The sequence below is a fragment of the Ylistrum balloti genome, unplaced genomic scaffold (assembly GCF_031769215.1).
Source record: "Ylistrum balloti isolate Yb309-2 unplaced genomic scaffold, AGI_CSIRO_Ybal_v1 Utg370456, whole genome shotgun sequence".
In the NCBI taxonomy this organism is placed as follows: Eukaryota; Metazoa; Mollusca; class Bivalvia; order Pectinida; family Pectinidae; genus Ylistrum; species Ylistrum balloti.
The window spans coordinates 111685-134943 of record NW_026782302.1 but is presented as its reverse complement, the minus strand read 5'-3'; the positions used below and the strand labels follow the sequence as shown (position 1 = coordinate 134943).

At 36.0% G+C, this 23259-nt stretch overlaps 1 protein-coding gene across 1 annotated transcript in view; it reads right to left on the bottom strand.

Annotated features, from left to right (window-relative positions):
* LOC132555154 (leucine-rich repeat and coiled-coil domain-containing protein 1-like) overlaps positions 1-23259 on the bottom strand; it is a 105866-nt gene that overhangs the window by 40272 nt on the left and 42335 nt on the right. The window contains exons 10-12 of the mRNA XM_060219501.1: positions 18545-18644; positions 13838-13956; positions 5287-5421 (exon numbers count right to left, since the gene is read on the bottom strand). Of these exons, the coding sequence (XP_060075484.1) occupies positions 5287-5421; positions 13838-13956; positions 18545-18644 (354 nt within the window). The remainder of the gene's footprint in view (positions 1-5286; positions 5422-13837; positions 13957-18544; positions 18645-23259) is intronic.

The following is a 23259-nucleotide window of genomic DNA, read 5'->3' as shown; positions in this document are numbered from 1 at the left end:
TGTTGGTTTAATTGTCTGTGTTCCTGTTCTGATCTGTTGGTTTAATTGTCTGTGTTCCTGTTCTGATCTGTTGGTTTAATTGTCTGTGTTCCTGTTCTGATGTGTTGGTTTAATTGTCTGTGTTCCTGTTCTGATCTGTTGGTTTAATTGTCTGTGTTCCTGTTCTGATCTGTTGGTTTAATTGTCTGTTCCTGTTCTGTTGGTTTAATTGTCTGTGTTCCTGTTCTGATTGTTTAATTGTCTGTGTTCCTGTTCTGAATTGTCTGTGTTCCTGTTCTGTTGGTTTATGTGTTTCCTGTTCTGAGTTGTAATTGTCTGTGTTCCTGTTCTGATCTGTTGGTTTAATTGTCTGTGATCGTGTTCCTGTTCTGATGTGTTGGTTTAATTGTCTGTGTTCCTGTTCTGATGTGTTGGTTTAATTGTCTGTGTTCCTGTTCTGATGTGTTGGTTTTATTGTCTGTGTTCCTGTTCTGATGTGTTAGTTTAATTGTCTGTGTTCCTGTTCTGATCTGTTGGTTTAATTGTCTGTGTTCCTGTTCTGATCTGATCTGTTGGTTTAATTGTCTGTGTTCCTGTTCTGATCTGTTGGTTTAATTGTCTGTGTTCCTGTTCAGATCTGTTGGTTTAATTGTCTGTGTTCCTGTTCTGATGTGTTGGTTTAATTGTCTGTGTTCCTGTTCTGATCTGTTGGTTTAATTGTCTGTGTTCCTGTTCTGATGTGTTGGTTTAATTGTCTGTGTTCCTGTTCTGATCTGTTGGTTTAATTGTCTGTGTTCCTGTTCTGATCTGTTGGTTTAATTGTCTGTGTTCCTGTTCTGATCTGTTGGTTTAATTGTCTGTGTTCCTGTTCTGATCTGTTGGTTTAATTGTCTGTGTTCCTGTTCTGATCTGTTGGTTTAATTGTCTGTGTTCCTGTTCTGATCTGTTGGTTTAATTGTCTGTGTTCCTGTCTGATCTGTTGGTTTAATTGTCTGTGTTGTTCTGATCTGTCTGTTGGTTTAATTGTCTGTGTTCCTGTTCTGATCTGTTGGTTTAAGTCTGTGTTCCTGATCTGATGTGTGTTCCTGATCTGTTGGTTTAATTGTCTGGGTTCCTGATCTGATCTGTTGGTTTAATTGTCTGTGTTCCTGTTCTGATCTGTTGGTTTAATTGTCTGTTCCTGATCTCATCTGTTGGTTTAATTGTCTGTTCCTGTTCTGATCTGATCTGGGTTTTTTTTTCTTATTTCTTCTGTGTTCCTTGTTTCCATCCATTCCTCCCCTCCCCCTTTGATTTGTTGGTGGTTTTTTCTGTATTTGTTGGTTTGTCAGTGTTTCTGTTTTGATCTGTTGTTTTTCTGTGTTCCCTGTTTTTCCGTTTTTTTTTTTTAAATAAATTTCTGTGTTCCTTGTTTCCATCCATTTTCCATCCCCTCCCCCTTTGATTTGTTGGTGGGTTCTTTTGCTGTTCTTGTTTTTATCCTCTGAATATTTTTTCTGAGTCCCCTGTTTTTATATCCACATGTTTATTTTCTGAGTCCCCTGTTTTTATATCCACTTGTTTATTTTCTGAGTCCCCTGTTTTTATATCCACATGTTTATTTTCTGAGTCCCCTGTTTTTATATCCACATGTTTATTTTCTGAGTCCCCTGTTTTTATATCCACATGTTTATTTTCTGAGTCCCCTGTTTTTATATCCACTTGTTTATTTTCTGAGTCCCCTGTTTTTATATCCACATGTTTATTTTCTGAGTCCCCTGTTTTTATATCCACATGTTTATTTTCTGAGTCCCCTGTTTTTATCTCCACTTGTTTATTTTCTGAGTCCCCTGTTTTTATCTCCACATGTTTATTTTCTGAGTCCCCTGTTTTTATCTCCACATGTTTATTTTCTGAGTCCCCTGTTTTTAATATCCACATGTTTATTTTCTGAGTCCCCTGTTTTTATATCCACATGTTTATTTTCTGAGTCCCCTGTTTTTGCCTGTTGGTTTGTTAGGGTTTCCTTTCAAAGTAAACTTTGATGAGTCCTACAGATTATCATCATGAAATAAATACATTGATGATGAAAGTTGATGATGAAATTCAGAAACTCATTGTCATTTCATGACTTCTGTCATATATACAGCCATCTTCCTTTAGACTTTTTGGTTACATTGCAAAAAATCGGAACATATGACCCTTCATAGTATGATATATCCAGGTATTTAAACCATATTGTACACCAACATTCCAGAAAATAAGACCACATTCCAACCGTGTTATTTATGCTTGATATGCTTTGATGTTATTTTATGTGCACAAATCTCCTGATCTGACAATTTATGTTGGTGAAGGAATCAACGAAAAATCATACAATTAATGATCATGAAATCTGGAAATGTCGGAAATCGCCATTAATCAAATATGTTTCTCCACCATAAAGTATGTAACAGCCAATAAATAGCAAAGACAGCATTAAAATCACAGACAAACAGAGTAAATCTGCCTAGGAGGAAATTGGATTACCCAGTCATGATCAATCGTAATCGTAGAAGCAGTCGTGAAAGATTGACGTAACAGCTGGGCTGCCTCACTTATATCTACTTAAATGTTTTACTGTAGCCATGACAAAACAACCATCAGTCATGGTGACCAACGGACATTAAGTCTTCCCTGATATCACAATCAAACATTATCAACTATTATATCGTCTCTGTGAGAAATGACCATCACCAGACATTGTGTCTGAAGTCACATGAACGTTTGTTACCTATACAGACATAGGCCTGTGACAGATGTATGTCCTGACTGGGATTGTGGGTTATCTGCATTCAGAAATTTCATGAAACAGATGAAAGCTAAAGCAAACACTAGCTTGCACTCAGTAAACAAGAGACCCATAAGGCCTGTATTGCTCACATGGATATTAAAGCCCAGCATATAGTTGCATATAGCTGGGTATTTTCAATATTTCCAAATAAAGCTCAGTCATTTAACCTCTTTGATGAGACAAGACCAATGGATAAATTTTTATATCATGACTGTCTTTCTCTTCTGATGCCCAGTTTGAGTTTATATGATTATCAGGTTGGTATCTCAACCATGTCAAAAATATGACCCAGAAATGTGTTCCTAAATGTGTGCCACACCTTCTTACATAACATATGCTGTTATTTCTTGATGCTAAGTAATTCTATATATGTTTTTTTGGGGAGGATTTTAAATGTTTCAAAGATATAAACCAACAGAAATGATGTCTCAAGAGGTGGGGCCAGCCCCAGGGCCAATTCTTACAATCATGATTGTGTTCAACTCTTGATCCCCAACATTGCTATATATGGTTATGGGGTGGGGATTTCAAGTTTCAAAAATATAACATGGAAAATAAGTCCCTAGGAGAGGGGCCAGACCCAAGGGATAATTCTTATATTATATTTGTGTTTATCTTTTGATGCTTAGCAATGCTATATACGGCTATGGGATGAGGATCTCAACAGTTTCAAGAATATAACCAAGAAGTTGAGTCCAGAGAGGTCGAGCCACACAAGGGCTACTTTTTACATCATAAAGGTGTTTCTCTTGACACCCATACGCGATGTAACAAGGAAACAAAATCCAATCATTCCCTTAAAGAAGAGTGAGTAGAATTTTAAAGAATAAACTTTATTTCCCCTATTGGGCCCCACTCCTCCGGCCAAAGGGAGCCAAGACCAACCCAAGAAAATTTATCCCTCTTTACACAAACATGTCTATGACCAAATTTGGGCAAAATCCAAATATTTCTACTGGTGGAGTAGGAAAAATAAGAATTAGCTCAAACCATTTATACAAAATTTGTTCCTCTTCCCAAAGGATACTTCTGACCAACTTTGGTCAAAATCCACTCTGTCATTCATGACAGGTAGCATTTTGTAGAAAAAGTTAACCGACGACAAATGCAGCTATCTCCCTATATCTCACTTGGCCCTTCATACAAAGGTCAAAGATAAATATATAGATCATCAAGGGTCACAGTTCAAATAAGTAATCAATATTTATCAGTATTGTACACTGTTAATTTGCCTACATTATTTCAATGTAAAGCTATACCAAAGGTCACCAGAGGTCACCCGCCAAACAAGTCATTGATTAATTTAATTAAATTTAATATTTGATATTACAGATATTAATGGATTGATCATATTGCTAATTTATTTCCAAACGTCAATTTACAATTTCAAGTCCAGTTACAATTCTATGAGTTATGCTGACAATAAACAAAAGTGACTTGTTTGTTTCTGGTCAAATAGTAACATACCAGGTATAAAACAGTTATAAAAAGGATATGAATTTTCCTTTGTGTGGGTTCTAACTACAAAGAAACATTCAATGACACAAATGTTATCAACAGAATTCTATTTGGTAGGGCCTCAAACAGCAAATCTATAGATTTTAATGAAGAGAACAAAACTTACATTTAACCAATTAAAATCCAACCACTTACTACAATGATCCCAAATCTTTTATCAAACTCTTCACCTTCATAATGTGCAAGTACAAGCAAGATATCAATTCAAAATGATTTTTCAAGTTATTCATAACTAATTTATTGATAATTGATCTGGTGACCATATTATACATCTGATGAACAAGAAATCAACACCATTTGTAAAACGTCATCTTCTGATCATTCCCAGAAATTTTCATCAATATCTTTCCTATATAGTTTTTGAGTTATTAGTTCAAAAAAAATTAAAAAAGAAAGCAGTGATAGCGGCCATCTTGAATTTTATTTTCACTTGAAATATGATAGAATATGATCAGTACTGATCATTCACATGAAATTCCATCAAAATCTGCCAAGAAAAGTTGACTGCATGACAGACACCAGATCGAGCCCCATAGCATAAAGCGCACTTGAGACTTTGGCTCAGGTGAACAAAGAACTGAAAGCTTGCATTATGCTACAGGAAAAATGGATTTAAAGGCAGTCCTGATCTTTTTTTTCCTTTAATCTTGAATGATATTCCCTCCTGGTAATTCTTGTGTTAAACAAATAATGCTGCAGTGTCTCTAATGACCTAGATGTATTACATCCCCAGCACACATTACAGATTCAACATTGCTTCCAATAACGAGATTTCCATTTAAAATTCCAACAATGTCATGCATTTTTAAAAGGCAATTTTGTGTTTTTAGCTAATCTTTATGAACCCACAAATGGTTGTAACAATGAGAATTTGAACATCTCTAAAACTACATAAACAGCTTTGTGTTGTTTGTAAGTTGTTCATGCTTTGATAATCAGGTGACTGCAGCCCTAGCAATAAATATACAACTAATCACCTCATGCGTCTGTTGATGCAGTTTTTCACGTTCCATTTTGGCGGTAACTTCCTCCAGGTTACGGAGACTCTTTTTCAGACTTTCTTCCGTTTCCTTGGCAACTGAAAGCTGTCTAGACTCTTCCTGTAAATGAATCTGAAAGAAGCAGTGATAATATTTAATCAAAGTACTGAAATTACTAAGAGGCTAACTTAAAACATGTTGATGATATATGTATATATATTGTAACTGTAAATGTGTGGTATTACCCATCACATCAAAATCAAACACTTTTACAGAAGATGACTATTTACAGCCAAATTTGAAACTTTCAATAAAGGACCTTTCGCACTATTCAGTATAATTAAGGCAAAGTGTACAATTTCCGGAAACAATTTAAAGTTCCATATCAAGAGATTGCCAGTGGCATTGGTATCGGATATTGAACCCAGAACATTAAAACATATTATTAAGGGTTTATTAGGTAACCATAAAAAAACCTGTATCATGTCCATAGATGGGTAGTGCAAAAATTAGATTGCTAAAGGATTTTTTCTTCTTTTTTTTTTCTTCTTTCTTTCTTTTTCAGAAAGATAAAAGATTCAGTGAGGCCGCAATAATTGATTATTGGGATCATCTGGTATGCAAGACAAGATTTGAAATTAAAAAATGTTACTGTATATATTAATGTAAACTACCCAAGTCAACGTCATCTAAAATCAGGACAAAGTGTTGTCATAGCAACTAGCAAGACAGGATTACTGATGAGTAAAGACAGTGACTTACGTGGACAACTGAAATATATGTTGGTTATCGTTAAGAACTGACAGGTTTCATTCTATTCTCCTTAACATAGGTTATCACAATGAAGAAGTTATGAACACATGTCTGCTTGTGTATTGACGGATGTTGGCATTGACAGATTTCTAACTACAGATCTATTATCATCTAAAACAGGCCTCATTGGTGTTTATAAGGTATATCTAGGAGTTATACAATTACTTATTTGTCATAATAGGGATGGTCCTTGCACAACTATTTTAAATGTGAGGAGAAACACTGTTACTCTATAACAATATTCACATGTCGACATTCCATTCTCTGCATACCAATTGCTTGCAATACAAAGTTGGGGCCTTGGTTGTGTCAGCAGGCATTCCCACAATGTGAAAGACATGAAAGAAATCTTCACGCACAAGGATCTTAACTACCTGGTTTGGTAATGAATGATATTATTAGGGCTGATTGATAAGTTGTGAGCATTGCATTGAAAAAGTTAAGCAGGGATGTCCTTTTCCAGCTCTATTCATGTCGAAGAGGTAACACTCTGATAAATCAAGGCAAGTGACTTTTGCAAAAAGTACAAAATCACTGAAAGAGTAGTGATTCATTATTCACACAAGAAACAAGAAAAGTCTAGCACCTAAGGATACCCATAATGATATGGTAGCAACACTAGGGATGATGCCCCATCATAGGCTACAGAAAAAAGGTGGGTGGCAGAATTTAAGCATCTGCCTTATTTGCCTGATCTCACTCCATAAGACTTTCATCTATTTCCAAAACTGAAAAAGTCCATTTCTGGTACCCACTTTTGGTCAGAAGATGATGTTATACATGCAAGTGGAGAACTTTCTGAACGGTCAAGAAAAGAACTTCTTTAAAAGTGGCATCAAAGTTACAAACTAAAGATTAGGTTGAAAATAATGCAATATGTCCGCCAAAAGTCAAACCCTTAAATATGAGGCTCACAGCTTATCAATCAGCCTTTGTATGTGACGTGAAATATCAAACCAGAGACACTTTGTGTTAATATATGTCTGATAGAAATCATGTAACACTACTAGGATGAGCTCTTTCTTGTAACAACAAGATAATGATGCTCCGCTGATCGCGAGATACACAGCTTCGTATTGTCAGCAATCAAGGGAAATCCATGTCTCCTATCTCACCTAATTTTACAAATATCACCATGAAATTTGATACCAGGATGAATTCTAATCATATTAACATTATATCTCATGCTTATTCCGTGTGTGATTAGATGCTTTATAATTACCTAATGTTACTTTATTAAACGTACCAGCATATGCCAAGCTGTCGATCATGCTCAAGTAAAATTGTCATAAATCTTTTTTTAATACATGAAAATGAAACTTCAAACATTAAAGTATCACATTTGTATTAAGTATATATATCTTTTTATGTCACTCACTTTATTGAGTATTGTAAGATATATTCAATTCAAACAGCAAATCATTTTAATCAGTTTTTCTCAAATGTAGCTGCCTCTTTAGTTGAAAAGTTGCCCCTGGGAAAGGGAAAGTTCGTTGCTTCATCAGAATGAAAGAGAAGCTGTAACAAATTTCATTTAAAACATGTTGATGAAAATTTTTTATTTAAAGAATTATTTAAATTAAACACATCCAAGAGTACAGGACTGGATGGATTACCAGCTAGGTTTCTTAAAGATGCTGCCTCAATCATTAAAATCCATCTCACCTTTCTGATCAACATGTCTATTTCGGAGGGTGTTGTTCCCAATGAATTAAAAATAGCTAAGGTTAAACCACTTTATAAGAAGAAAGATAGACTAAATGCTGAAAACTATCGTCCTGTTAATATTCTAAGTATTGTATCTAAAATTCTAGAACGTGCTGTATATAGCCAGTTAGAGACATTCCTAGTCAGAAATAACTTACTGTATAAATTCCAGTCAGGATTCAGAAGCGAATACTCAACAGATACGTGTTTAATACATCTGATTGATCATATTAAGTCTCAGAATGCTAAAGGTCTTTTTACAGGTATGGTTTTACTTGATTTGCAGAAAGCATTTGATACGGTAGACCATAAAATCTTATGTGACAAACTCTCTGTTCTTGGTGTAAAATCGCTAGACTGGTTTCAGTCTTATCTCACTGGAAGGAAACAAATTGTGAATGTAAACTGAACAGTTTCAGAGTCTTGTATCATAGGTTGCGGTGTACCCCAAGGCAGTTTGCTAGGGCCTTTACTATTTCTGATATATGTAAATGACATGCAAGTGTGTATTAATCCAAGCTGCAAGATAATATTGTATGCTGACGACTCTGCAATATTATTCTCCAACAGAGACCCAGCAGTTATTTCTCAAACTTTGTCTTTGATGTTGAAGTCCTGTCAAGATTGGTTAGTAGATAACAAACTTTCATTGCATTTAGGTCAAACAGAAAGCATTCTATTTGGTCCAAAAAGGAAATTAGATCCAGTGGCAAAAAATTCGGATTTTAAAATTGTGTGTAATAATCATGTAATTGAAGTCAAAAGATGTGTGAAATATCTTGGCATAGACGTCAACGATTCATTATCAGGTGAAGAAATTGTAGATTCAATCGTCAAAAAGGTCAACCAACGTCTCAAAGGGCCTGTTTCCAGTAATGTTAATTCTCCATAGGAGCCTGCCCCTGTATAATTTCTTATCTAGCTCAACTACTGTTTTTTTCTTTTCCGAAAAATAATTTTACACCTTTCCAACACCCAGATTTCATAATTTCAGTGAAAATGTATTTTTATAAAGTTGTCAATTTCAGCATCAAAGACATAAGTTCGTAAATAAAAGAAGGTTATCTCGAAATTGTAATTCGCAACATAGTATAAATTTCTTTTGATAAATATTTCCAAAACATCGTGTTTATTCATAAAACATAAAAAAAAATATTCTCAGATGAAAATGCACTTGCAGAGACACAATTATGAAGAAAAATGCCATAAATTTGCAATTTTCTCCTGTTATATAGTTTTGGATGCAAATTTCCATCAGAAAATCGGATAGAGCTTTACTTGTTTCATATGTGTACCAAAAATCAGCTAATTCCATGTGGTGGAACGTTCTCATATCGCCGCCTGAATGTGGTTGTAAATTGAAAGAAAAGGGGAAATTAGTAACAACCTTGTCTGAAACCCTATTATATAGCTTATTATATACAAACTTTTATATTGAATATCAGAGCGGATATTTTCATGATAGTTTTATGATGTGTAAAAAAAAAAAAAAAATAAAGTACTGTTTCCCCGTCTCGATCTTGATTTCTTGAGAACCATTACGTGTGGAACGTATCAGATATCTCTGGCTCCTGGTTACATCGCCGAACATTTGAGTGATGACGGCGACTATGAGGTGTGGCTTTACCAGCACTCCCCAGACCATCTCCGATGTCAAATACATTCTCGAAACAAAAGCCAAACGAAATATAACGTTTGGATACGGTTTACTGTTTCACCTGATGTTGAGGCCCCAATAAAGGACTACTACTGCCAGTGCCCAGTTGGAGAGAGAACGATGGGAAAGTGTGCGCACATCTCCAGTATCTTGTACTACCTTGGGTATTACACGACGCTGGAAAACCCTCGACCATTACAACCACAGGTAAAGAAATTCCGACAAAACTTGAAATAGTTTTCCATGCGGCAACAGAGTGCATATGTCGAAAGTATGTTTGGGGCTCGATATGAAAGATCCCCGTTACCATGTGACTAACCAAACTTATAAATATAGGTATTATACAATCGCCGGTAGCTATGAACAATCCCGTAAATGCGAAAACCAACCAAAATCATAAGGAACACGTTTTGTTTGTTGTTCTGTCTATTTGTCAGCCAATGTCTTCAACCACGGGGACTTGCGAAGTAGCCATCTTGGATTTTTTATGAAAAAGTGTTTCTCTCATTTTTTTTCATATCTGTGTACATATTCTCAACATACCGAGCAAATACTCTCGTTTTTTTGTTAATCATCTAAATAAAGTCGAAAATCGGCAATTCAACCATAGGCTAATTCAACCCAACATTTGAAGATGTTCCACCACTTACATTTTGATGATTTTTCCTCTCATCAATAGCATATTACGTACTATTTAATAGGATAAAAATTGGTTTACATCCAACGCCCTTAAAAGGGTGTATTCTCTAAAAAACACAGTTTTTGTGTCTAAAATGTTATCATCGAAAATGGCATTTTTGAGATTGTTTCTTCCATAAAACAGCCAAATGGCGCGATGGAAACATGATTTTTTGTCACAATCATGCCATGAATGTATTCTTTACGGTGACTATCATTTGATTAGATTCATTAATATTTTACATAACATGCACATTTTATCAACACTTAGACAGCTTCTGAGAGGTACAACTTTGAGGAGAGCCATAAAAAACAAACCAAGTGACCTAAATCTTTATACTTTATAGATTTGTGACCACAACGGCATGGGCAATGCACCACCAACAGGAAATTTGAATCAGAGAAGGGGCCGTTTTGGAAACCGGCCCTTTTTGTATAGAAATGAACAGTGTTTATCTTTTAGGTCAAGAAAAACTCTATGTTCTTCTTTGATTTTATGTCACTTTGACTACGCATGTACTAGTTAGTCGAAGGTTTATCGAAAAAACTAAAAAAGAATTTACAAGTAGCACAAAACAAAGTAATTAGATTTATTTTGAATGTTCACAATAGGAAGTCTGACACATAATGATTTTCTTCGGGTAAACATGCTTGATGTTGTTTCAAGAGTAAGTCAGCTCAGAACGAATCATATGTTTAATATTTTCCATGAAAAAGCTCCGAATTATATGTATGCATCTTTTGAAAAAATCCATGTCTGCAAAATACTCGTTCATCAACATATAATTTTGCTCTGCCAATGATTCATGGAGCTGAATATACATCCTTTTGTTTTGTCGGAGCTAAAGAATGGAATCTACTTCCAGAAAATATAAAAACAATACCCAAAAAAGTTAGATTCAAATCTCAGGAAAAACGTCACTTTCAAGACAAAATGAAAGAGAAACATAACAGTGATTATATTTACTATTGAGACAGATAATGTTTTTTTTTATCTACATTTTGAAGGACCCCAACGGAAATAAGCGTATATTATTACGCTTTTTGGGCTATCCTTGGATAGATTTGTTTAACATATATCAGCTGTCTTTATTGTGATTTAATGTTCCGGTGTTGCATGTTTTATTTATGTCAATTTTTCACCTTATGTACTATGTAACATGTATTTTATTATCATGCTTTGTATACATTTGTACAAATCTTTCCTGAATTTTATTATTATTATTATTATATTCACTGCCCTTAAGTGTGATATCTAATTTGCACTTGTGCTACTGGCCATCAAGGAAAAATTATCTTTCCATTACTCAACAAAATTTACAAATATATAAGAAAAGGTTTACTATGATCGTATCTATCATGTCACTAACTACATTATTTTACATATTTTTGAAGAGTATTTACAGCTTTTACTGTCGCTTATTGTCACAAATAGAATAAATGTCAGTGATCCCATAATCCTGTGTGTTCTGCCATCTTGTCCAGCCTCCTAGGATTAACTTTGAACCGGGACAATATTAGTTTTGAATTGACATAAATCTCTATCTGAATGATATCAAGAATAAATGGCCCGTCACTTTTGTTAAGTTTTGTTAAAGACTAGATAGATAACAGATGGATGGTCTACAGACACATGGTCTACAGACACATATGTCTACACATGGTCCACACATGGTCTACAGACACATGTGTCTACACATGGTCCACAGACACATGGTCTACAGACACATATGTCTACACATGGTCCACACACATGGTCTACAGACACATGTGTCTACACATGGTCTACAGACACATGGTCTACAGACACATATGTCTACACATGGTCCACACACATGGTCTACAGACACATGTGTCTACACATGGTCCACAGACACATGGTCCACAGACACATGGTCCACAGACACATGATCCAAAGACACATGGTCTACAGACACGTGGTCTACAAACACAAGTTCCACAGACACATGGTCCACAGACACATGGTCCACAGACACATGGTCTACAGACACATGTGTCTACACATGGTCCACAGACACATGGTCTACAGACACATGGTCCACAGACACATAGTCTGCAGACACATATGTCTACACATGGTCCACAGACACATGATCCAAAGACACATGGTCTACAGACACGTGGTCTACAAACACAAGTTCCACAGACACATGGTCCACAGACACATGGTCTACAGACACATGGTCCACAGACACATGGTCTGCAGACACATATGTCTACACATGGTCCACAGACACATGGTCCACAGACACATGGTCTACAGACACATGTGTCTACACAAGGTCCAGACACAAGGTCCACAGACACATGGTCCACAGACACATGGTCCACAGACACATGTGTCTACACATGGTCCACAGACACATGGTCCACAGACACATGGTCTACAGACACATGTGTCTACACATGGTCCACAGACACATGATCCAAAGACACATGGTCTACAGACACGTGGTCTACAAACACAAGTTCCACAGACACATGGTCCACAGACACATGGTCTACAGACACATGGTCCACAGACACATGGTCTGCAGACACATATGTCTACACATGGTCCACAGACACATGGTCCACAGACACATGGTCTACAGACACATGTGTCTACACAAGGTCCAGACACAAGGTCCACAGACACATGGTCCACAGACACATGGTCCACAGACACATGTGTCTACACATGGTCCACAGACACATGGTCCACAGACACATGGTCTACAGACACATGTGTCTACACATGGTCCACAGACACATGGTCTACAGACACATGTGTCTACACATGGCCCACAGACACATGGTCCACAGACACATGTGTCTACACAAGGTCCACAGACACAAGGTCCACAGACACATGCTCCACAGACACATGTGTCTACACATGGTCCACAGACACATGGTCTACAGACACATGTGTCTACACAAGGTCCACAGACACAAGGTCCACAGACACATGCTCCACAGACACATGTGTCTACACATGGTCCACAGACACATAATCCACAGACACATGGTCCACAGACACATGGTCTACAGACACATAGTCTACAGACACATGGTCTACAGACACCCAATCAACAGACACATTGTCTACAGACACCCAATCAACAGACACATAGTCTAAAGACACCTAATCAACAGACACATGGTCCACAGACACCCAATCAACAGACACATAGTCTAAAGACACCCAATCAACAGACACATAGTCTATAGACACATGGTCTACAACCACCCAATCAACAGACACATGGTCTACAGACACCCAATCAACAGACACATGGTCCACAGAAACACAATCAACAGATACATGGTCTATAGACAGATGGTCCATAGACAGATGGTCCATAGACAGATGGTCTACAACCACCCAATCAATAGACACATAGTCTACAGACACCCAGTCAATAGACACAAGGTCCACAGACACCCAGTCAATAGACACATAGTCTACAGACACCCAATCAACAGACACATGGCCCACAAACACCTAATCAACAGACAGATGGTCCGTAAACACATGGCCCTCAGACAGATAATGAAATGCTTACACTTGAACCAACTGATTTATGTTAACTGAAGGAATCTGGACACTTTGCCTGACATTCAACACTGACTGGTGAATCCTAACAAGCATATTACCATATAATTATATAATGAAATTGCTAAACTGACCTTTGTCCTGTCAAGGTCATCTTGTAGCCTCAGTTTTGCCTCCCTTTCATTGGTGAGAGCTTGCTTGAGTCGTGTTGTGGCCTCGATAGCAGTGTCCTTCAGCTGGTCACCATCTTTGGCTGTAAAAAAAACCATGAAATACTTTTAACCATTTTTGAATCACCTGCTAACCTGTAAAGGCCTTCTTGTAATTTAGTCAACAAGAGGATTAAGGTCTTCATCTAACACATGGTTTAAATTGGTGCTAATTGTTTTTATACAAAGTGAAGGAAAAAAAAGATTTTGAATGCTTATACCTTACATTCCCTATTCCAAAAATCTTTGGTCAAAAAATCCCAACAGTCTTAAAGCAGGAGGATTTTACAGACTGATTTTGCCTATTAGTGTACTGCTCTTATGCACTCCTGTGGCTCTAACCTTCTGTTTATACAAAATTGATTCCACCATCGAAAGTTGCTCTGGAGTAAAATTGCATGGTCAAAATGCTTTCATCCCTACAGAAAAAAGAACTTTTGCTTCTTTTCCCCCCTAATGAGCTCCTTCCCCCTAAAGGGGTTTAGCCCATGTCTTATACAAAATTGAGTCCCCTATCTCAAAGGATGTGCTCAATCAATTCTGGACAAAACCTTGTCATTCAAACTGAGAAAAAAAGAAATGTGGAATAACAAGCTAATTTTTCCTAATTGGGTCCAACTCCACTAGTCATTGATGACCCAGAACCACCATTTAAGAAAATAGGTTTCCGTTTCCCAAAAAATGCTTTTGACCAAATTTTGACAAAGTTAATAATGATGTACTGCTTTACCAATGCATATACTCAAAGGTTCTTTGGATTATTAAAAAATCCATGTTACCTTCTTACAATGTATTCCGGGCTGTTTTTATTCTAAAACAACCTTTGGACTTGTATTGAGCGTTTCAATCGTAATGACCTTTTATCTAGTCATGACCTACCACCTTTAACTTGTAATGACCCTTTAACTTGGCAGGACTTAAAACCTTTAACTTGCGTTGACCATTTAACTTGTCATGACCTAAAATCTTTAACTAATCTGAATTTTTTATTTGTAATGAAATTTACCTTTGGAACTTCTTTTCTGCATTTAATTCAAATTTTACTCAATTAAATGTACAGCCCATTCCTAGTAAGTTTCTCCAGTAAATCAGGTTTTGTATATGTCCCACTTAATGCAGAATGAATACAGAGTCTACATGAAGCTCATGTAATGCAATTTACAAATCTGAGCACCCAGTGATTTTTTTTTTCTTTCTCTTGTCAAAATCAATTCTTTGGTATCTAATCTATACTGAGAGTTTTTCAATACAGACCCTGACCTTTCAACTCTCCATACCTTATATTGAATCATTACACACAAAGGAGCAGTGCGTGATACAAAAAGGAATGCCAACTTATATATTAGCTTGAAATTACCCTTCTGGTCACTGGCGGCCAGGCAATGGTCAGAACAAACTAAATAAGCTCTGATACAAACAATCTTTTTGTTGACCATGTCACAAACCAATCAAAAACTTCATGATTTGCTACAAGAAGTAGAACTTTGACTGCCATTCTGTGTGCCAATAGGGCTATAAATAACTTCCGTGATCACGCATCATCACTACTAACATTAAGATTAAGTACAAACAGCCAACAGGGGTTCTCTTTTCAACTTAACATAGTATATGATGCTGGACATCATAGCCTTTAGACTGATAAGTACTATTTCTTGTTTCACCTGACCTAGCTCAAAATTGAAAACAAAATAGATTTAGATTTAGTTACAATAAATCAATCTTACAATGACATTCAAAACACAACAAATTTCATTCTACTGGAAATATACATAATTACTTCATGAAATTTATAGTTATTGACACATGACATTATATCTACTGGAGGGATACAGACTACTGTTATATCTACTTTAGGGATACAGACTGTACTGTTATATCTACTGAAGGGATACAGACTGTACTGTTATATCTACTGGAGTGATACAGACTGTACTGTTATATCTACTTGAGGGATACAGACCATACTTTTATATCTACTGAAGGGATACAGACTGTACTGTTATATCTACTGGAGTGATACAGACTGTACTGTTACATCTACTGGAGGGATATAGACTGTACCGTTACATCTACTGGAGGGATATAGACTGTACTGTTTCATCTACTGGAGGGATACAAACTGTACTGTTATATCTACTTTAGGGATACAGACTGTACCGTTACATCTGCTGGAGGGATATAGACTGTACTGTTACATCTACTGGAGGGATATAGACTGTACCGTTATATCTACTGGAGGGATACAGACTGTACTGTTATATCTACTTTAGGGATACAGACTGTACTGTTTCATCTACTTGAGGGATACAGACTGTACCATTACATCTGCTGGAGGGATATAGACTGTACTGTTACATCTACTGGAGGGATATAGACTGTACCGTTATATCTACTGGAGGGATACAAACTGTACTGTTATATCTACTTTAGGGATACAGACTGTACCGTTACATCTGCTGGAGGGATACAGACCATACTGTTATATCTACTGGAGGGATATAGACTGTACCGTTATATCTACTGGAGGGATACAGACTGTACTGTTATATCTACTTTAGGGATACAGACTGTACTGTTATATCTACTGGAGGGATACAGACCATACTGTTATATCTAATGGAGGGATACAGACTGTACCGTTATATCTACTGGAGGGATACAGACTGTACTGTTGCATCTACTGGAAGGATACAGACTGTATCGTTATATCTACTGGGGGGATACAGACTGTACTGTTATATCTACTGGAGGGATACAGACTGTACCATTACATCTGCTGGAGGGATACAGACCATACTGTTATATCTACTGGAGGGATACAGACTGTACTGTTATATCTACTGGAGGGATACAGACTGTACTGTTATATCTACTGGAGGGATATAGACTGTACTGTTACATCTACTGGAGGGATATAGACTGTACCGTTATATCTACTGGAGGGATACAGACTGTACTGTTATATCTACTTTAGGGATACAGACTGTACTGTTATATCTACTGGAGGGATACAGACCATACTGTTATATCTACTGGAGGGATACAGACCATACTGTTATATCTACTGGAGTGATACAGACTGTACTGTTACATCTACTGGAGGGATACAGACTGTACTGTTATATCTACTGGAGGGATACAGACTGTACTGTTGCATCTACTGGAAGGATACAGACTGTATCGTTATATCTACTGGGGGGATACAGACTGTACTGTTATATCTACTGGAGGGATACAGACTGTACCATTACATCTGCTGGAGGGATACAGACCATACTGTTATATCTACTGGAGGGATACAGACTGTACTGTTATATCTACTGGAGGGATACAGACTGTACTGTTATATCTACTGGAGGGATATAGACTGTACTGTTACATCTACTGGAGGGATATAGACTGTACCGTTATATCTACTGGAGGGATACAGACTGTACTGTTATATCTACTTTAGGGATACAGACTGTACTGTTATATCTACTGGAGGGATACAGACCATACTGTTATATCTACTGGAGGGATACAGACCATACTGTTATATCTACTGGAGTGATACAGACTGTACTGTTACATCTACTGGAGGGATACAGACTGTACTGTTATATCTACTGGAGGGATATAGACTGTACTGTTACATCTACTGGAGGGATACAGACTGTACTGTTATATCTACTTTAGGGATACAGACTGTACTGTTACATCTACTGGAGGGATATAGACTGTACTGTTACATCTACTGGGGGGATACAGATTGTACTGTTATATCTACTGGAGAGATACAGACTGTATTGTTATCTCGACTGGAGGGATACAGACCAGACTGCTATATCTACTTGAGTGATACAGACCATACTGTTATATCTACAAGAGGGATATAGACTGTACTGTTACATCTACTGGAGGGATATAGACTGTACTGTTACATCTACTGGGGGGATACAGATTGTACTGTTATATCTACTGGAGAGATACAGACTGTATTGTTATCTCTACTGGAGGGATACAGACCAGACTGCTATATCTACTGGAGGGATACAGACTGTACTGTTATATCTACTGGAGGGATATAGACTGTACTGTTACATCTACTGGAGGGATACAGACTGTACTGTTATATCTACTTTAGGGATACAGACTGTACTGTTACATCTACTGGAGGGATATAGACTGTACTGTTACATCTACTGGGGGGATACAGATTGTACTGTTATATCTACTGGAGAGATACAGACTGTATTGTTATCTCGACTGGAGGGATACAGACCAGACTGCTATATCTACTTGAGTGATACAGACCATACTGTTATATCTACAAGAGGGATACAGACTGTACTGTTATATCTACAAGAGGGATACAGACTGTACTGTTATATCTACTGGAGTGATACAGACCATACTGTTATATCTACTGGGGGATACAGGTCTGTAGAGCCTTGTTATGGTCCACAGACAGATGCTTATCTTTTCTCGGTAGAAAGTTACACTGTAAAGACAGATACTTGCCTTTGGTCTGTAAAGACTTTCTACTGTAGAGACAGATTCTTACCTTTGGTCTGTTAAGACTTTCTACTATAAAGACAGAATCTTACCTTTGGTCTGTTAAGACTTTCTACTATAAAGACAGAATCTTACCTTTGGTCTGTAAAGACTTAATGTGGTCCACAAGTTTTTTGCTTGCTTGTTCAGCCTTCCATCTTCTCTCTCTTTCCTTTTCCAACTCTTTCATTAGTTGCTATTGAGACAAGCAAAAGTGTATTTGGTTATTAAGAGTAAAAGTGACATGGATCTTTATGGTGAGATATAATTCCAATTTCTTGATATCAGTCATGATGAATACTGTCAAATGAATGTAGTGTTTAAAATAGAGGAAGTCATATGAGCATCAATGTTGTATGGAATGTATCAAACATGTTCCATAATTTGTCATGTACCTATAAAGCATTATATATAAGTATAAATATTCAGCAATTAGTCAAGTCTTAATGATTACCTCAGTTACAATGCTGTTGTTGTTCTTGTAACATGTCATAAAAATAATCTTGTTTAAAATGTAATGCAAATGAGTGTATATTATTAACTGCCGTCCCATGCTAGGACTTCTTTTCAAATACGAATCATAAGAAATTACACTCGAAAATACAGTGAAACCTCACCTAACGACCACCTCGAAATTTGTATTGGTCACTTCAGTATTACGACCACCCCGCTATTCCATATTACGACCACTTCCTTAAGTCCCAACAACCACTAATTAACGATAATTGACCTCACAATTACGACCAATTTCTGACCAGTGATTAAAGTTGACCTGGTGGGCAGTGAACCGCGAGCATGTGTGTCGTTCTCGACCATTGTTTTCGTCATGGGTTACCGACCCTGTCACCAGGTGGCGGTACACGAAGTAAACATCATTATCGGATTAACTTGTGTGAAGCTGCAAGCCAGACACATTTTAATAGCGATCTATTGTTTGTTAATTATATATTGATAGATCGGTAGGTATGCTGTTCAATACCTTAAAAGCCCTGCATACCCAATGGTGAATTTTGTAGTCTTTTCAGCCGATATTACCTTGCTCGCACACACACACGTTGTCGAGGGTTTTTAACTGTTTTTGAAGCGATATTCCACTCTCAACATCGTTTGAACAATTAAAAAATATGTATATGTTCCAAATTTATTATGACATATTTTCACTGTCAAAAAACTTTATCAAGCAATGACGAAATCACGTAAACGAAACGAACTATCGCGATCGTTAAAAAGGACTTGCGGAAGAGAAGGCTGTCCAGATTTGTAGCTCTTCGCAAAAATTAACTTAAAATTGACTGTTTGTTTTCTTTTATTCAATGGTTACAATAGTAAATATACATGTATATTATGATATAAACTAAGAAATATATACATGCAAATTCTTTTGTCAATTCATCAATTTTATGTTTTTACATGCATTTGATAAAATTTAACATTTTATAAATAGTTTAGTTATTATGTTGAATAATATACATGCTCATTACTTAATGATATATACATGTATAGTCATTATTTCAAGCGGAGTTACGGTTCTTTGCAGTCAATCTGATCCACCTCACTATTAAGACCACCTCGCTATTAAGACCACTTTTACACTCTTCCATCCATAAAGAGTATGTAATAGTTTCTATAATATCTGGGTATTAATGTTCGAAATTTGAGTGATTTTGACCCTGTTTGGCCCCACTCATCAGTCTCTGGAGATCAGCCTGAATCATAATGTGCATACCATCAAACTGTCATCTAAAATTCTAACCAAGTTTGCACTATCTCCAATAAAAAACAGGAGAATCAGTGAAACTGATGAAAACAACTTTATTGGATACAAAATCATAACAAAGGGCACTAACTCTGTAATTGCAAATGTTAAGGCACTGAATTATGTACACCTTACATCCACTTTTATGATCAATGATTACACCAAGTTTCATTATTCTACATCAAATGAAAACAATGTTATGCTATGGATATTAAATCTTAAGAAAGGGCACTAACTCTGTAATTGAGGTGTTGCAAACTCTGAATTTGGTGAATTGCACATCCTCTTAGTATGACCAACCTATACACCAAGTGTAATAACCTTTAACTGCAAGTAAAGTTATGCATCGGATAAAAATTTGAATTTGGTGCATCGCACATTGATCAATGTATACACCAAGTTTTTTTGTCTTAGTTGAAGCGCAAGCAACTTACATTTGTGCTCTGGACACAAAATAGGATAAAATAAAACAAGTGAACAAAGTTTCAGGTAGTTATCTTGGACAGTTTTGGAGTCATGCTCCTCACAACAGAAATTTCTAATTTGGCCAATTTGTTTCAACGAAATTCTAATTTTAATGGAAAACTTCTCTGTAGCGAAAGGTACTTCTAGAGTACAAGCTGGATAACTGTACGAAACTTTAAGTTTCAGAGCTCTGGTTTAGGAAATCCCCATGCACAGATTCACAGACAATTGATCTAACATCCTCCACAAATGTGTTTAGCAGGAATAATAGATAGCTGTTAATAACCACTGGAAATCATTGCCTATCTGCATCCATCTAAACAACAGTTGACAAATTGTAACAAAAACAATAAAACTTAAATGATTTAATTAAAGTCTTCATTACAACAACAGGAAGTCCTACATGTCACTAAAGTAAAAGAAAACAGATAAGTTTATTGTTTTAAAATGAAGAATTTTTCAACATGATGGCTGCAAGTAGGACGCCACATGTGAACATAAAATACAACGGTTTACGATGATGGAATAAGACAATAAGGTTGTTCAAAATCAAATACTTAAATGTTGAAGAATGAAACACAGGATTGAATTATGTATGAAAATAGCTCCCATGGTATTCCAACTATATGCCATTGGAAAACTATTGATAGACTTTGAAATCTTAAAACGAATCCAGGAGCCTTATAAAGCTATAAATCCAGCAAATTTGCTTATTGTAGGACTATAAATGAAGTATTTTGTATACAGAAAATCAGCATTCTTCGCTCATCAAAAGATGTTCCAAAGATTCCCATTTACAGAACACATATTTTATACATAAACTGTGGTTCCAGAAATTTCAAGGTTACAATCATTTTTATAATCTATGCTATAGCTAAGCTTTGAAAGCACAACAATCATATAAGTAATTAGTAACATTTTATGAGACTAACATAAAAATACATGGGTTATCTCCCTTTCAAGTTCCCCAAGGAAAGTTTAACAAATTGTATCTTACCCTGCCTAGAAAGCTATAATTAGGACTTATCGAAAATGCTATGTTATAAAACACTATAAATATATATAGTCAAAACTCATTATCTGGAAATTTAGGGGACCGTGGAAAATATCTTAATGTCAACTCAAACAAACTGTCCAAATATGGTCGACGATACTAGTTTCCTGATATTGATAACAGCTGAACGAAGTACGGGCTATTATAGCACTGTACATCATGGTACAAACAGTATAATTAAAGCTGTCATTTGAAATGGCAGCTGATAAACAAATAAAATTCTTCTTTCTCCTTTCATTGTTTATTCATCCAAGCAATAAAACACGTAATAACAACAACAATCAAATACATTTGTACTCAAGTCATTCTGTCCTACACACGTGTACACTACCTTTACTGGCGAAACTCATATAGATTATATATTTTACAAAATGACAATAAAATGAAAATAAAATTTGCTTTTGATATGCTACTAGAAATGATGTATTAACCTACCATTCATATTTATGTCTTTACTATGAATAAAGAAACATGTGAAAAACGCAGCACTAGAAACGTTTTACCTGTTGTAGAAAACATCATACAAACATTCTTCTTGAAAAATCAGGCACAGATATAGACCATGTCAATGAAAAATACTTCCAGCATTTCATTGTCCAGGCACTAAATCAAGTAAAGTACCTAATCACAGTCCTGTAGCAAGTCAGCCCAAAATTAGTTTTTATCAGCATTGTGGGGATCAGATTTCATAAAAAAATTTTGTACTAATTAAATGGTTTTGTTTTTATCATTCCTGAAGTTGCACGCAACCAAGCTAACTGTTTTCATGTCTTGTGTAAATGCACTACTTGTTTAATACACAAGTAAGTCACTGCTACAGGATGGTGACACTAATTAAGAAGCCAACTTTTAATTGGATAATTAAACTGGTAATTAACCGCCAAAGACGATTGTGTGTACAATTGGCTGATAAGCCGTGATTAGCCATGTAATGCACAGGTGACTTTCCATCCTATGTATGTATTGACAAATTTCATTAGACGACATGCCAATTTTTCAACAAAAATTTATTTCAAGACAACAAATGACTTTTCCCTTGCTTTACAGTTGAAGGGACTGAAAAATCACTTTGACTCAAATGAAATTTTGACTCAATGAAATTTGAGTCTTCCGAACAAAAATCATAAAGATGTTAAAGGGAAAAATTGGGACTTGGAAATTATTTCAACACGAGCGATTTTGAGAACAATGTGTTTCAACTGTAAATTAAAACACTATAAATATATATATGTATGTACATATATATACATAAATACATACTTAAATCAAGTGGTTCAATCCTTATTAGGGATTAGATGTTGATTTACAGCTGCCTGATGTTTATACAAAATTATAAATTACAATAACAAGCTTATTTCTGTACTCTGTAACCTCTCATGCACAAATAACTAGGCAGGAGAGAGATAGCACGTTTGTCATGTCACTGATCCAAACATAGCAATTGATATCTATCAAATATAAATTGGTATAGTGAGAATTTTCGAATATCCGATGATGAAGACATAATTTGTACCAAAAGTATGGAAATGAAAGATT